The sequence below is a fragment of the Chiroxiphia lanceolata genome, chromosome 28 (assembly GCF_009829145.1).
Source record: "Chiroxiphia lanceolata isolate bChiLan1 chromosome 28, bChiLan1.pri, whole genome shotgun sequence".
Lineage (NCBI taxonomy): Eukaryota > Metazoa > Chordata > Aves > Passeriformes > Pipridae > Chiroxiphia > Chiroxiphia lanceolata.
Genome location: NC_045664.1, coordinates 2700394 through 2714850, shown reverse-complemented (window position 1 = coordinate 2714850; position 14457 = coordinate 2700394). Strand labels below are relative to the sequence as shown.

Sequence of the window (14457 nt, the reverse complement as noted above, 5' to 3'; positions counted from 1 at the left end):
ACCGCCGCGTTCCCGCCGGAGAGGCGGGACAAAGCAGCCTTATTTGCATAAAGCTTGGCTCAAGCGCCTGTGATTGGTCGCCGCGCGTCACGTGGGCGCGGCCCGTTGAATGAATTTATTGACTGCATTATTCCCCCCCTCCCAAGCGGTGCTGCGTCTCAACGGCCCGTGATCCCTCCGCCAGCAAAAGAGTCCCCCCGCTCCACGCCGAGCCCTGCGGACCCCCCCCGAGGGAGATGCGGCAGCGCAGGAGGTCGCGTCCCGCGAGCCACGATCCCTCGGGTGCTGCGTGAAACGGGGGTGGCTTTTCGGTGGGAGTCAGGGGTGGGTGGGCGAAAGGGGCGGGGTCGCGGAGGGATACGCGGTGGCGGGGCGGGGCGGCGGCATTTGAACGTGAGGCGGGACGGGGTGAGGCGGGTTCGTGAAGGGATGCGGGTGAGGGTTTGTCAGGGCTCCTGAGGGGTTTGGGGGGGTCGTCCTGCGGTCTGGGGAGCGCTGGTGAGGCGGCACGAAGGGATCGCGGGGTGTCTGAGGGGCTACGAGCGGCGCCCGGGGGGTGTGGGATGGATGCGCTGTGCGGGGTACGAGGGGCGAGCCCTGAGGGACTTGGGGAGGTACGGGCGGGCTTGACCTCCACGCGGGCTGGTGTGGTGTCTGATTGTGTGCATTGGCCTCCAGTGTGGCCTTAAAGCAGAAAAAAAAGAAAAAAATTAATCGCCAATGCGGTGTTTACGGGCTTAATTTTGCTTCTAAGAACGCAGGTATTTGCAGAACCGAAGTTTCAGGCTGATGTTATTGAGTTCTACATCGTCAGCTTCAAATCCAAGAAACTAACGGAAAAACAAAACAAACAAACAAAAAGAAACCAACCAACCAAAACAAACAAACAAACAAACCAGTTAGCCTCTTATGTTTTCTAGTTAAAACTTAGTGGTATTAAAAAAAAAAGTACTATTGGTATTGTTCCTTCTGCTGGTTTCTTCTCAAGACTTGTCTTCTCTCTCTCTCTCTGTCTCTGCTGACACTAATGAATCTTATAAAAAGTAGCATTAAACTGCTGACATTTGTTGCAACACTTGGGGCAAAACAGTCACAGTGTGGTTGTGATTTATGTATTTTGTGCATGGATTTTACCTTGATATGAAGTTTGACAGATTAAAATGGTCTCCTTGTGTTCCCCATGTATGTTTATTGCTTATATTACAATTATTGCTTATATTATGTTTATTATGTTGCTTGTGTTATGTTTGTTGTACTGCTTCTGTTGCTGTGCATTCCTCTTTCTAGTTCCAGCCCTTTGTGTCCTTTCCCTGTAGCTCTCTGGAGATAAATTTCCCTTTCCACCACACTGTGGAAAAACACCTTGCTCGGGAAAAATGTAGGTTTGGGAGCAGCTTGAGCGTGGTAGGGAACTCTTGCTCTTAGCAAATAACTATAATAATCTGTTTTTTCTCTTTGATAGGAATCTGTGATTACAGGAGCCAAGGCTGAGTGAATGTTTCTTAAAATAAATCCCAAACAATGCACAGACAACCCAAGAGTCCCCTGAAAGTTAAAGGAAATGAGGGCGGTTGTCTCGAAGAGAAAGATGAGGCCTCGTTCCCTCTGCCAAAAGACCAGAAGATCTGCAGAGGGACTAAATTCCGAGTCATCAGAGTGTCCAAGAAGGAGAATTTGAGCGATGGGAACCAGGCCTGGTCACCAAAACGTGCCCTGAGATCCCCCAAAGGCCTCGGGGAGGAATTGTCCCCCCCTGAGGGGGATCCCGGGAGCTGCCCCTTCCCTGGGGGCTGTTGTGGTGCCCTCCAAGGGGATGTGGGCAGTGAACCCACCCTGCCTCTGAGCAGGAAGGAGAATTTTCCAGGCTGCAGGTCTGGTTCCTTGGGGAATGATTCCTCCTCCACTCCTGAGAGGGACAAAGCTGGAGGAAAACCTGATTTGGGGACATCTGAAGAACAGAGGGAAAACCCCGTTGATTTTGCTACTGTGACAATCACAGAGTTTGGGATTGCTCCAGAAAGTTTCACCAAACGATGTAAAGGTGAGGCTGGAGTGAGGAAGGACTGTTGTCCTTCCCACAGAGGCATCTGGAGGTCATCCAGTCCAAGCTCTTCCCAAAATCCCCAATTTAGGGCAGATTCAGGTGGTCTGACAGGGTTTGGATGTGCCCAAGGAGCAGACTCTGAGAGGAGCTGCTATAATATCCTATATCTTATATATTTATATAAGATTTATTTATATAGATATAACATTTATTTATTTAGATCACATATATTTACATGATATATTTTTCTATCTCATATATGCAATATATGATATAGAAAATTATATACATGTACATTATTTATATGTATATATATTATACATAATATATACAATATGTATTATAATAGATATGTATATATAACATATATATGTATATATAATATATATACTTATATATAATACATATGTATATGTAACATATATATACATACATATAATATATATGTATGTATAGTATATATACTTATATATAATATATATGTATATGTAACATATATATACATATATATAATATATATGTAAATATACATATATATAATATATATGTATGTATAACATATATATACACATATATATAATATATATGTATATATGCATATTTATAATATATAACATATATATAATATGTATGTATATGTAACATATATATATACATATATATAATATGTATGTATATGTAACATATATATATACATATATATAATATATATGTATATATACCATATATATATAATATATGTATATGTAATGTATATTTATACATATATATCATATATATGTATCTATAGCATATATATATATTATATATACATATAATGTAATGTATAGGATATCTTACATATAAGATAATTACCACATTTAACTAGGATTTATCCTACATAATTAGTTGTTCCCTCTTTATCTCTGAGCTTCACAAGGGAGTTGTAAGACAAATTCTGCAAATCCTGTGGACAGTTCCTTACCTAGCAGTTGAAACACCAAAAGCCAGGCAGCCCCTCCCATGGTACATAAATCAGTTAAACATCAACTTTTGGGCAGCTCATTTGCTTTTGCTCAGGAAAACTTCTTGAGCTGAGCAGGTAACTTCGGGGCTCTCCATAAACAGCAGAAATCACTCTTAAAAAGGACGAAAAAAAAAGCATTTTGAAGCTTTAGGTATTAAAAAAAAATGCCTGTTTTTTTCTGGGTTTGTTCTTATTTTATTTTTTTTTAAGCTCTGCTCTTGTCCCCCCCCTTCCCAGGGAATTCTCCGACCTCGTTGAAGTTTCGCCGCCGATCCACCATCGGCTTACGGGGCTCCCCGGAGAACAACTCCCTCATCCGCTACCTGGCCCAGCAGAGGAGCACGAGGCAAAAAGAACCTTTTACACAGGTCAGAGGCCTTCCCAAATATCACCTGGGGCACTTCAGTTCCCCCCAGGAACCACCAGGGATGAGGCAAGTCCTGGGAGGAATCCAGCAGGAGAGAGAACCTGATTTTGCTGCCTTCCCTTGGCCTCTTGACTTTAGGCTAAAGGGATATTCCAGGTTTTTGTTTAGAGGCTGGAATCTTCTCCACGTTGAGCCTGCTCGTGGATTTTAACTTGTCTTACTTTCCAAGTTTGATTTTTGGGTAATTAAAGTGTTGTGAGTGAAGTCAATACGAGCACAAGTGACTGGTTTAATCAGACTTGTTGTTAACTTGAACTATCCCAGGCTGTCAGAAAGCAAATTCTGGGCATGGCTTAGAGGAACAGATTATTAAAATGCTGTAAAACTGAAAATATTTCTTGATAAAGTTCCTTTTTTTGCTTATTCTTGCCATCCACCTACAACAGCAGCCAGATTAAACACAAGACTTCTTCTCTCTCTTTTTTTTTACCTCAAAGGATAAATACAAAGCAATAAAGAGTCTGATGAGGTTAATTTTTGTTTTGGCAGATCAGTCCTTTTAAACATGTGAATGTCAGGTCGTTGAAGGACCAGATTGAAACCTTTCAAACATCTTTTGAATCCCTCCAAGAAGCTGAAGGGGAAACTGGGCTCTCTGGGCTGTCCCACGGGGATGATTCTCAGGAAGGAGGCTCTTGTAAGTTGATTTAATACTCTGCTCAGTGGTTTGTCTCAAACACCAGGCCTTCCTTTAGGCTAAAAAGTGAGAAACTAAAAATACTTCATGTAAAACAAAATAATCTTCCTTTATAAGGCTTGGCACAGGTGTTTTTTGAGTTTGCTTTGAGGGGTTTTTTGTGTTTTTTAACCATTTTGGTGCATCTTGAACTGTGGTTCCTCAGAATAACCCCTGAAAAAAAATGAAAACTCGTGTTTTTGTGACTCTTTCCTCAGTTTTAGTTCCTAGATTTATAATCTTTGTGCTTTTTCACTAAGCATTAGTGTTTACACACTTTTCCCATGAAGCTGAGAATGGTTTTTATTTTATTTCTCTGGTATTGATGATCTTCCAAACATTTACATGCAAAGGATAACTTGCTTTGTTTTGGAGGGTTGGTGGTGTTATTTTCAATGTGTTTTCTTTTGCCTGCCTAAAACATGACCTGGTTTTTTGCACCTCACCATCCTCTTGGTGAAGAAACCTAAAACCAGAATTCACTGAAAAACCTGAAGTTTGTCCTTGTGGTTTGTTTGGTTTGTGTTTTGTTCTGAATTGATGCAGCTCAGGACAAAGTGCCTTTTAAAAAGGAGCCAAACCTGGAGCAGTGGAGTGAAAAGTTCCTGTTGGACAACAGTGGAGCTGATCTGAAAGAGAATTTTTGCAGGGAAAATGTGACCAGGAGCAGCAAATCTGACCCCAGGATCTGCAGCATCTTGTCTCCAAACCCAGGTGTGACTGAACCTGCTGCTCCAAAGGTACTCAGAATTAAGAAGAAACTTCTAATTTAGTGATTAAAATAGCTTTTTCATGCCTTATGTTTTCATTTGTGCTGTCTAATCCTTTTAAACATTTAATTTTGGGGAAAATAAATCCAACTAAAGTAGTGGCTGATTGAGAAAACACTGAAATCTTTGTGGGATTAAAAAACTCCACAGTTTGTGCTATTTTAAGAGGCAACATTGTGAGGTAATTTTTTATTTCTTTATCATGTGTTGGTGTCTATATAAATTGATGATATATATTGACATATATATATAAAATCTTGTAACTTTTTCTCTAGGAGTGGGTTTATGGGCAAAAAAATCCTTCTGAGTCCCTGGAGACTGTTGCAATTGGAGACACCTTGGAAAGAGGCCATGGTAAGAGGATTCACCAGCACTAAGATCTTTCTTATATTCTCCTCAGGAAATAAACCCACTGGAATATTTGTCAGGAAAGGTTTCACCTCATATCTGTCCTCTTGCCCGCAATTTATGATGCACCAGAAACCTGAGGTCACTCTGACATAAGTGGGGGAACACACACAAAAAAAAAGGGCTGTAAATAACAAACAGTTTTGAGAGCTGCTGTGCCTCAAAGCCCAGCTTAAAACCAGAATTTGGAGTTTGTTCAGCCCAGCCAAGCATTAAACAAGCCAAGCATTAAACACAGTCTTACTGAAGCACTGAAGGAAAGAGCTTTTATGAGAGGGGCTGAAATATTGGGGAGGTGGGGTAGGGAAGCTTGGTAGGGAAAAAAGCTCAAACTGAGAGACAGGTTGGGAATAATTGCTTAGTTTTCTGTAATTTTCTAGCCAGGATTTTTTTTTTTTTTTAAGGAAAAGCAGAGTTGAGTAGCTCATGGCTGTGAAGGAGAGAGGGATATGAATGCACAGAGTCCCTCTCTGTACATCAGAGAACACATTCATTTCCCCCTTCCCACAATTGACATGGAACAGACAGAAATCCCCATGCAAAGTATCTTTTCCTCCTTTTGTGTCTTCTGTAAATTTCCACAAATATTGAATGTAAATGTGGCACAACAGGAGCCAAAATTTACAAACAAATGGGTTTTTCCTTGATGTTGCTGCACAGAATCTGTGCAAGTTTGTGTTGTTGATCCTGAAGTCTTCTCCATTTCCCCTCAGCCTTTAACTGACATGTCTGTGGCCTTGCCCCAAAGTTTTCAGGTCTGAGCACACCCCTGCTGACAGCAGAAGTGATGTTCTCTCGGATCTAAGCAGGAAGAAGGTTGGTTTTGTGGAAAAACTGAGCCTGGGAATGTTGGAGGAAAGCAAAGCCCTTGTCACCCCCCCTGCCACCCCACGCCAAGCAGGCAACCTTGCCTTCAGTGACCTCACCCAGAGCGGCTCCCTGAGGTCCATCCTGAAGAAAACCCCCATGAGGCAACTCCTGGCCCTCCCAAAGGTTGGTTCCTGGGATCCATGGAGATCCCAACACTAAGGATGAGCTGCTGCAGAGCCCTGAGGAGTGAGCAGGGTCGGGGTTAAAGAGCCTTTGCTGTTGATTGGAAATAATTTAATGCTGCTTGGCTCGAAGCTTTTGTGTTAGGAGGAGATCTGGCCTTGAGCTAATTGCACCTTCCAGGACCTGCAAGAAGATGGAGAGACACTGTTTTCTGAGGGTCTGGGAATGGCTTCCCACTGGCAGACTGGGCTTAGGTGGGATATTGGGAAGGAATTCCTCCTGGGAGGGTGGGGAGGGGCTGGGATGGAATTCCCAGAGAACCTGTGGCTGCCCCTGGATCCCTGGAAGTGTCCAAGGCCAGGTTGGAGCCCCCTGGGCTAGTGGGAGGTGTCCCTGCCCGTGGCAGGGGGTGGAATGAGAAGCCTTTTAAGGTCTCTTCCAACCCAAACCATTCCAGGATTCTGGATATGATATGAATGTCTTTGAGTTTTATTCATTCAGCAAACAAATTAAGTTTTTAAAACAAAAGGACTGGTTGTTAAATGCTGCTCACAGGGAAACTTATCTTCACTTTTGAGAAGGATATTTTAATTAAATTTGGTATTTGATAATTAAATAGTATTGACTGGTATCATTTAAATTTGACAGGAATACTTGAACGATGCAGTTGGCAGAGGAGGAGGTGAACCTGTCCCAGTCTTCTACTATGAAAAAACCTTTGAAGCATCAGAAACAGGTTAGATTCCCCTTCTTAAAAAACAAATAGTTCCCATTTTGTTTTTTAAATAGGCAGAATATCATCTAGGATCATAAAGTTTGGGCTCTTTGCTAAATCTTTTTGGTGATCTACTTTAACCACCACTGAATTAGGTCCTGTGTGGCCTCTCACTGCATGACCTGGAAAATGAGATTGCCCAGGAAAATAAAATAAAATCTACTCTACTGAATAAAATAAAATGCCACTAAATAAAGTCTGCTAAAATTAATCCCACCCCAAAACTTCAGGACACCAGAGCAGAGTCACTGAACCCCAAAAAACTTCAGGAAACCTCTGACACCAGGGCAGAGTCACTGATTTTTCCAGGAATTTTACAGTTGTCAACTGGAACTTGTGGAACAGCTGGTCATTCCTGGTCTTCTGGTTTCTTCCTTAATTCTTTATAGTGTAATAAAGCTACACTGAAAATTCTGGGATGATCCCACAGGACGTGTAAAGGTGGATTTTGCTGTTTGGGATTTTAGGGGGGGATATTCAGACCCACTCTGGGGCAGTCCCACACCCCCTGAGCTGCTCCTGTATTTTATTCCAGCAGAGAACACTGAAAATCTCGACTTCAAAACGCCAAAGAAGAAAAAAGTCACTTTTGGAGAAGTTCTGAGCCCCGAAATATTCGACCAAACCCTGCCTGCAAACACCCCCCTGCGCAGAGGAGCCTCCCCAGGCCTGAGCTCCAGCCCTTCCCCAAGGCCAGGCTTAACTGCAGGACCTTTACCCAGGCTGCATTTGGACTGTGATGATGTAAGTCCTTTATTATTTCTCTTTAAAGCTGCAAAACCAGCCCCTGCTCTCTGGGAATGGTCACTTTTGATTGAGTTTTTGCTGAATTTTTCTCCCCAAGCCCGCTTGGGTTTGCAAAGAACTTGCTGAAATGCTAAATTTAAATCTGCTTTATTCAACTTTCTTTTTGCTTTATGAATTCTGAGCAGCACTTTGGTGCTGTAAAGCTGGGTCTGAAGGTGGGTGCTGGTGGCACAGGGAGTGTTTTTGCCTTGGTTTTTTCTTCTGTTTTGATGCTGTAACTCTTTTTGCCACATATAATGAATGATCTGGTGCATTCTTTAAGGAAAAATAATAAAACCACTTGGCTGTTCCAAACACTGATGGACAGGGGGTTTTTCAGTACATCTCTGGTGTAATTTACTGTTAAAAAATGTCATTATCTGGCATATTTATTGCTAAAAAATGTGATTTTTTTTGTTTGAAGGAATGTGTTGAGCCTCCCCAAGATTTCCTGGAGGTTTCCTTTGCTGCAGAAGACCCTCCACCTGTTGAAAATGCAGAAGGTAACTTACATTTTTGGCTGTAGATAATGAATCTTTTTGCACCTGAAAATTGAGAATTGAGGTTTTTTGGGTTTTTTTTTTTTGTCTGTTTGGCTTTTTTTTATACAGAGGATATTTTTCAATTGTGCTAAAATTTAAATGCTTTCTTCTAAAGCTCTTGGCAGTAGGTTTAGGTTGTTATTTAATCTTCTATTTTCTCTGAAAGTGCCTGATCTAGTCAGACTTACTTCTTTAAGTCTGGATTTAAACTGGGCTTACAATCCTGATTCTGATATTGTGATGTTGAGGATTTTAAAATATCAAACCAACAATAAAAGAATTGAAAGGGGGTTGTGCACATGTATTTATGAAAGCTGGGCATTATTGTGTGTGCTAATTATTTCTCACCAAACCCTCCCCAGTTTGGTTCTCCTCTGTTTTATAAAGCAAAATGTTATTTATTTTATCTTGCCATGTTTAATATTCCTCAAGAATAAGTCACTACTCAAGCCAAAAGTGGTTCAAGTGCATAATATTAGGAATTATGGGGATAACTTCCTTGGGATGTGATCAATTTTTGCACTGAAACTAATCAAAATTCTTGTTATTTTTCATATATCACAGCACCAACTGACAAAGCTGACATGGTAGAAACTCGTTCTTCTGCTAAAAGGAAGGTAAGTTGCTTTAGTGATGAGTTTTTATCTGTTTTTTGAACTTCTTCAGGCAGAATTATTATGTTTTATACCCCCTTTTCCAACTTTTTCCTGAGGATTGTCCATCTCCAGGTATATGGAAATACCTCCAGTTAGTGCAGGGAATTGTCTCCAGGAAATGAGATTTCTGAGTGAAAGTGGTTTTCCAGTTATTAGAACCATTATTTTTTTTTAATAGCCTGATACTTAAATTTACTATTTCCATGGAATTTTCCAGGAGCTTTCCCAAATAACCTGACAAAACCTTGTGGTTGCTGGAATTTTCATTGTACAACAATTTCTGCCAGAAGAGCTTTCACACTTCAGTGTTGGACAGCTCTGGGGTGGTTTGTTGGAGAGAGGGAAGGCAAAAAAACCCAGGAATATGAAAAAACTAACCCATCTTCCCTGAAAGAAAGAAGTGAAGAGAAAATTTAGCATTTTTGTGCAAAAAGGGTTGTATTTACTGTGTGAAGACAAGCTCTGTAATGTTTAATTTCCAGTTGTCTCTACCTTTTATGGCCCCATAAATGAAATTATAGAGACTTAAGCCCAGTTTGATGCTGATGCCAGTTGGACAGTGGTGGGTTTTTTTATAAAAAACAACTCAAAATTCACTCACCAGCACAGGGCTGAGGCAGAGCAGGCTGATGGCAAACCCTCAGGAGCCACCAGCACCAGGAATGCTGAAGGCACTAAAAATCCAAGGAAGAACAAGATCCCACGCCAGAAGAATCCACCCACCTCTGCTCCCAAAAAAACCCAGGTGAGTGGCAGCCACTGCACTGGGGATTCCTGCCTTTATTCCCCAATCCAAGTGTCTCTCCTTGGGTTTTCTGTGATTATTTGGATCTTTTTGTAAAGAGTCTTTTTCATGTTTCTTCTTGTTCCCAAGTTGTTTCCCAACATTTACTGCCGTGTCCCTCTTCCCAAGAAAGGCTGATTTGTCAGGATTTGAATATTTGTAGGGCAAAAAGGAGGTGAAAGGGATGGGGTTTGTGTCACTTTTCAGGCTGATTAGCAGGGTTTGAATATTTCTAGGGCAAAAAGGAGGGGGTTTTTCTCCCTTTTCACACTTCAGGGACAGCAAATGACCTTCTGGTTCTTCCCTTCCCAAGTGCCTGCAGCAGTAGATGTTTGAACCTGCCCAGTCCTGTTTTATTTAAGTATCACAAAGCTTTGAAGCTTCTAAAAGATTTTTGCCCCTGATCCTTTTCAGACTGAGCAATGGGTGAAGAAAGTGCACTTTTCAGAGCTGAAAGACTCAGTTCTTTGCCTTCTGGGTTTGGTTGAGTGACCCAAAAATCAGGTCTCGTGTTTGAAAAGAAATTCTTGGAGTTTTCTGATGAACTTGTAGATTACAGAACAAGGGGAACCTTCCTTTTGGGGGAAACAATTGTTCTTCCATCCAAATCCAGCAGTGGTGTCACTTATTTGGTAGAAAATGTTGTGGAGGATCCCTGTGCTCTAGTCAGGCTTCCCAATGTTTGCAGAGATCAAGACAGACAAGCTATGGGAAAAGAAGAAAGAGAAAAGTGAAAAAATCTCTATATGGGGAGAGAGAGATGGCTTCTAAGAAACCCCTTCTCAGCCCTATCCCTGAAATTCCAGAGGATTTCTCTTCTGTCTCATCTCCAGACTCACCAAAGGCAGAGGGGCTTTTTTCAGGTAATTTGGTTTTCAGCTTTATTTTGCTTTGCTCTCTCTGTTCCTTCTCGGTTTTTATTCCATAAAAACCTATTCCTGGTTATCTTTGTGCATCAGAAACGAGCCCACTATTACATTTTTTAATTTAATTGCTTTTCTAATAGTAGAGTCTGGAGGATCTAATAGATCAGTAATGTCCAACTGAATAAATTCACCTCTTGGTGGACTCCAGTGTAAAGCTGACAAAAAAGCACCTCTTTTCTTTGGGCACTGATATTTTCAGTCTTCAAAGCTGGTGAGTTGGGCATGAAGAGTCAAGGGATGTGCAGAGCTTTCTGTGGGGTTTTTTCCCACTGTTTCTCTGGAATGGTTGTTTAGAAGGTGAATTTTCTGTGGGGTTTTTTCCCACCATTTCTCTGGAATGGTTGTTTAGAAGGTGAATTTTCTGTAAGTAAAATACTATGAAGCTTTTTGTCGTTATAATTAAAAAGAGATTTTTGTGCATTCCCAGAGTTAATTAACCACCTGTTTTGTTCTGATTCAGATGATGCTGTTGCAGATAATCCTAAATTCTGGAATGTTTGTGAGGATGTCCAGGAGAAGGTGGTGGTTAAAGGGGTGAGAGGGAAGAGCATCATCCATGCAGTGGATGTGGATCCAAGCTCCAAGGACCTGGATGTGGCAGCTCCAGGCATCTCCAGGGCTGGCACCTCTCAGGTGTCCCAGGGGGACCTGGAGAATCCTTCTGGCACTGAGCAGGAGGTAACTGAGTTGCTTAAGGATCAGGAAAGTTGTGTTTGGGGGGAAGGAAAACACAGGAAGAATGATGGATTAAGGACTGGAACAGGCTGCCTGGAGAGGCTGTGGGATCTCCAGCCTTGGAAGAGGTGATGAGGATTTAGATCTCCACTGAGTGAGGCCTCTGAGCAACCTGGGCTGGTGGGAGGTGTCCCAGCCCATGGGATGTGGGATGAGCTTGAAGGTCCCTTCCAACCCAGCCCATCCCAGGATTCTGGGATTCTCAAGCAACTTGAGCTTGGCCTCATATTGAAACAACTTCCAACCTGTGGATTCTGGATGCCAGGATTCTGTGGAGTTAGTCTGTGTAGCCATTTGGAGAATTACTAGGCATGGGGTGGAAAACACCAGCAGTTGTTTAGTTGAAACCAGATTTTCGTGGATCACCTTTTGCCTGTGTCTAAAAAAAAAATGAAGAGTTATTATTTTTCTCCCCCCCAGGTTTCAAACATTGTGCCAGATGCAGAGGGTGGTTTTGATACATCTGAGGATTTCCAGCAAGGTGAAGATGAAGCAAAGGAGAGTAGTTCCTTGACAGAAAATGAGCAACTACAAGGAAATCTCCTGGAATTTCTGGAACAACAGGCCACTGATGTACACGAGGGTGCCCAGAGAACTCAGTGCCCTCAGACAGGTTCTGTAAGTGGTGGCCCAGCAAGAAGAAGAAGAAGAAGCAACAGCAGTGCCATCTACTTTCCTCCTGTTGAAAACCTGGAAATGACTGGACTTGACCTCCCAGTGTCATCTTACAACGTGGAGGAAGTTTTGTGTGTTCCCAAAAGCTCCTTCCAGGCTTCCCGAAGGAAGGGCAGCGCCAGCGGCGAGCCCAGGGTGCGGCGCAGCATGAGGCTCAGGAAAGAGGCAGGGACTGAGGGACTTGCATGGATTCAGCTCCCCAGTGAGCTCCCAGAGCAGCCTCCCCTGCCAGCTCCTGCTCCCAAATCCAGGAGGAGAGTCAGCACGTCCATCCTGGCGGGGTCTGAGAACGTTCAGCCCCGAGAGCAGAGCCCCGGCCTGTTCCCAGCCCTGGGGAAGGAGAACGAGGACTCTGCTCGTCGTGCCCACGGGCCTGGCAGCAGGAGGGGGAGGAGAAGTGCACCCACCCCCCCAGAAACTCCTTGGGCTCAAACCCAGAAAAGGAGAACCACAAATTTTGTAAATAAGAAGGACAGAAATAACACCAAACACTCGGAAGAAGCAGAAATACCTCTCGAGGACACTCAGCGAGGTTTCAGCTGTCTCTGATTTTCTGAAGTGAAGATGAGTGTTAGTCTTATGTTCTCTCTCGAGTGCTGTTTTCTCCTCTCTTACACTTTTATTCCCTCATTAATTTTCTGGATAGCTTAGAGCTAATTTTCCATGTCTTGATGCCTAAAATGCTTGAAGATCAGACCCGTGGGGAAGACTGGCTTGGCTCAGGGGGTTGGTCTGGTCCAGCTGTGGCAGGTAATCAAGAGAATAAAAAATTCTTCACCCACGAGGAATGTGGAGTTGTCTTTAATAGTTAAACCATGATGTAAATTAATGTGTCCTTTCAGCTACAACTGCTTGAAGTGTTTGCTTCCCAGCAAACATTCCTTGATCACTCCTTGATCACTCCTTGATCACTCCTTGATCACTCCTTGATCACTCCTTGATCACTCCTTGATCACTCCTTGATCACTCCTTGATCACTCCTTGATCACTCCTTGATCACTCCTTGATCATTCCTTTTAAAGTGCTGTTGAAATCTGCACAAATTTTCTTCTAGATTTCAAAAAAAAGCCCTTTTGAGATTTTCTGCAAATAAGAGAGGAAGAACTTCTGGCTTGAAGGGGAGGAGGAAGAGGTGGGGAACCTGTTACCATCTTCTGAAAAGACTGTTTGACTCCTGGACACAGGCAGAGGTAAAGTTTCTGAGAGTAAGATTTTGTGTTAGAAAGAGTTCCTGAATTCTGCTTCTCTGCTCTGAAGGTGGGTCATTTAAAAAGAAAAAAAAGGGAAAAAAAAAAGCTTTTAAATCTTTCTTGTCTATAAAATTCACGTGGAAAAATGAGATTGGCTGAGGGAAGTGAACCAGCCATCACCCACTAAAGCTGAGCTTCATTTCCAGCCCCTGAGCACAGAAAGCAGAGCCCTGGGGTTCAGAGCCTGGCCTGGCATCTCCCTGCTTGCATTTTTCTAGTTGGACCAGTGCAATAAAAAGTGACTGTGAGTGGTTTGCTCCAGCACTTGCTGCTGCTTTCATTTTTCCTGGTGTTTCCCACGAAGGAATCCCTGTGGAAACAGCTTTCTGTGGAACACCAGCCTTGCTTTCATCATCAGTGACGTGGAATAAAATGTTTTATGTACCTGGCTGCTTTTATAGGGCTTAAAAGCAAACAGAGCAGTTGGGTTTTTATGCCTGTTCCTCCCAAGACAAGAACTCCTCAGGCAGCTTGAAAGAAACTTTGCTGCTTAAATACTGTTCAAGTTGTAGAATCCTTGAGGTCGGAGAAGAGCTTTAAGATCCTCCACTCCAGCCCTGCCACGTGGGCCATAAACCCTGTCCCCAAAGTGCCACATCCCCAGGTCTTAAATCCCTCCCAAACCAGTTTGCTCGATGTTTTATTCTGGGGTTTGGGAGCAGTTTGGGGGTCGAGTGCTGTGCTAGCAGCTGCTGGCTGCCAGGAGAGGGCAGGCTGACACGAGCTTTGTGCTTGAGCTGGGAAATCCCAGCAGGATGGACAAATGCTCGAGGTGCTGGCTGAGGTGAAAATCTGGAGCTTAAAAAAATGAGTCACTTAGGAAGAGCTGCTCCTCCTGATATCCAAAAAAATAAAGCAAAGCAGCAGCTGAGCCCTGGAGTTTATCTGGAGAAGTGGAATGATTACCTGCTAAAAGGAGAGAGGGCTTTTATATGGAGGGGAAAAAACAAAGCTTGGATTTTTGTCCTGGGGAAAAGGGTTGTTAGGAATGAGTTGGGGGTGCT

The 14457-nt window shown here is 42.9% G+C and overlaps 1 protein-coding gene across 9 annotated transcripts; it reads left to right on the top strand.

The window, feature by feature from the left end:
- Positions 1-106: 106 nt before the first annotated feature.
- CDCA2 (cell division cycle associated 2) lies at positions 107-12984 on the top strand. Of its 9 annotated transcripts, none has more exons than XM_032712704.1 (15): positions 107-253; positions 1463-2041; positions 3288-3418; positions 3967-4114; positions 4700-4893; positions 5199-5277; positions 6080-6324; positions 6973-7060; positions 7635-7843; positions 8310-8388; positions 8992-9044; positions 9688-9828; positions 10556-10730; positions 11254-11471; positions 11949-12984. In XM_032712704.1, exons 2-15 carry the CDS (start codon positions 1522-1524, stop codon positions 12750-12752), a joined length of 3084 nt encoding a protein of 1027 aa, XP_032568595.1. In that variant the 5' UTR covers positions 107-253; positions 1463-1521; the 3' UTR covers positions 12753-12984. The 9 variants fall into 9 exon arrangements, with proteins under 9 accessions (XP_032568595.1, XP_032568597.1, XP_032568599.1 ...); XM_032712706.1 differs by having other exon boundaries at positions 107-282; XM_032712708.1 differs by lacking the exon at positions 107-253 and adding an exon at positions 290-311.
- Positions 12985-14457: the final 1473 nt, after the last annotated feature.

Bases quoted from the DNA above. Each gene is read 5' to 3' on its own strand.
- CDCA2 (XM_032712704.1), top strand. From the start codon at position 1,522: ATGCACAGACAACCCAAGAGTCCCCTGAAAGTTAAAGGAAATGAGGGC. The intron at 2,042-3,287 runs GTGAGGCTGGAG...CCCCCTTCCCAG, and splicing joins TTTCACCAAACGATGTAAAG to GGAATTCTCCGACCTCGTTG. The intron at 3,419-3,966 runs GTCAGAGGCCTT...TTGTTTTGGCAG, and splicing joins AAAAAGAACCTTTTACACAG to ATCAGTCCTTTTAAACATGT.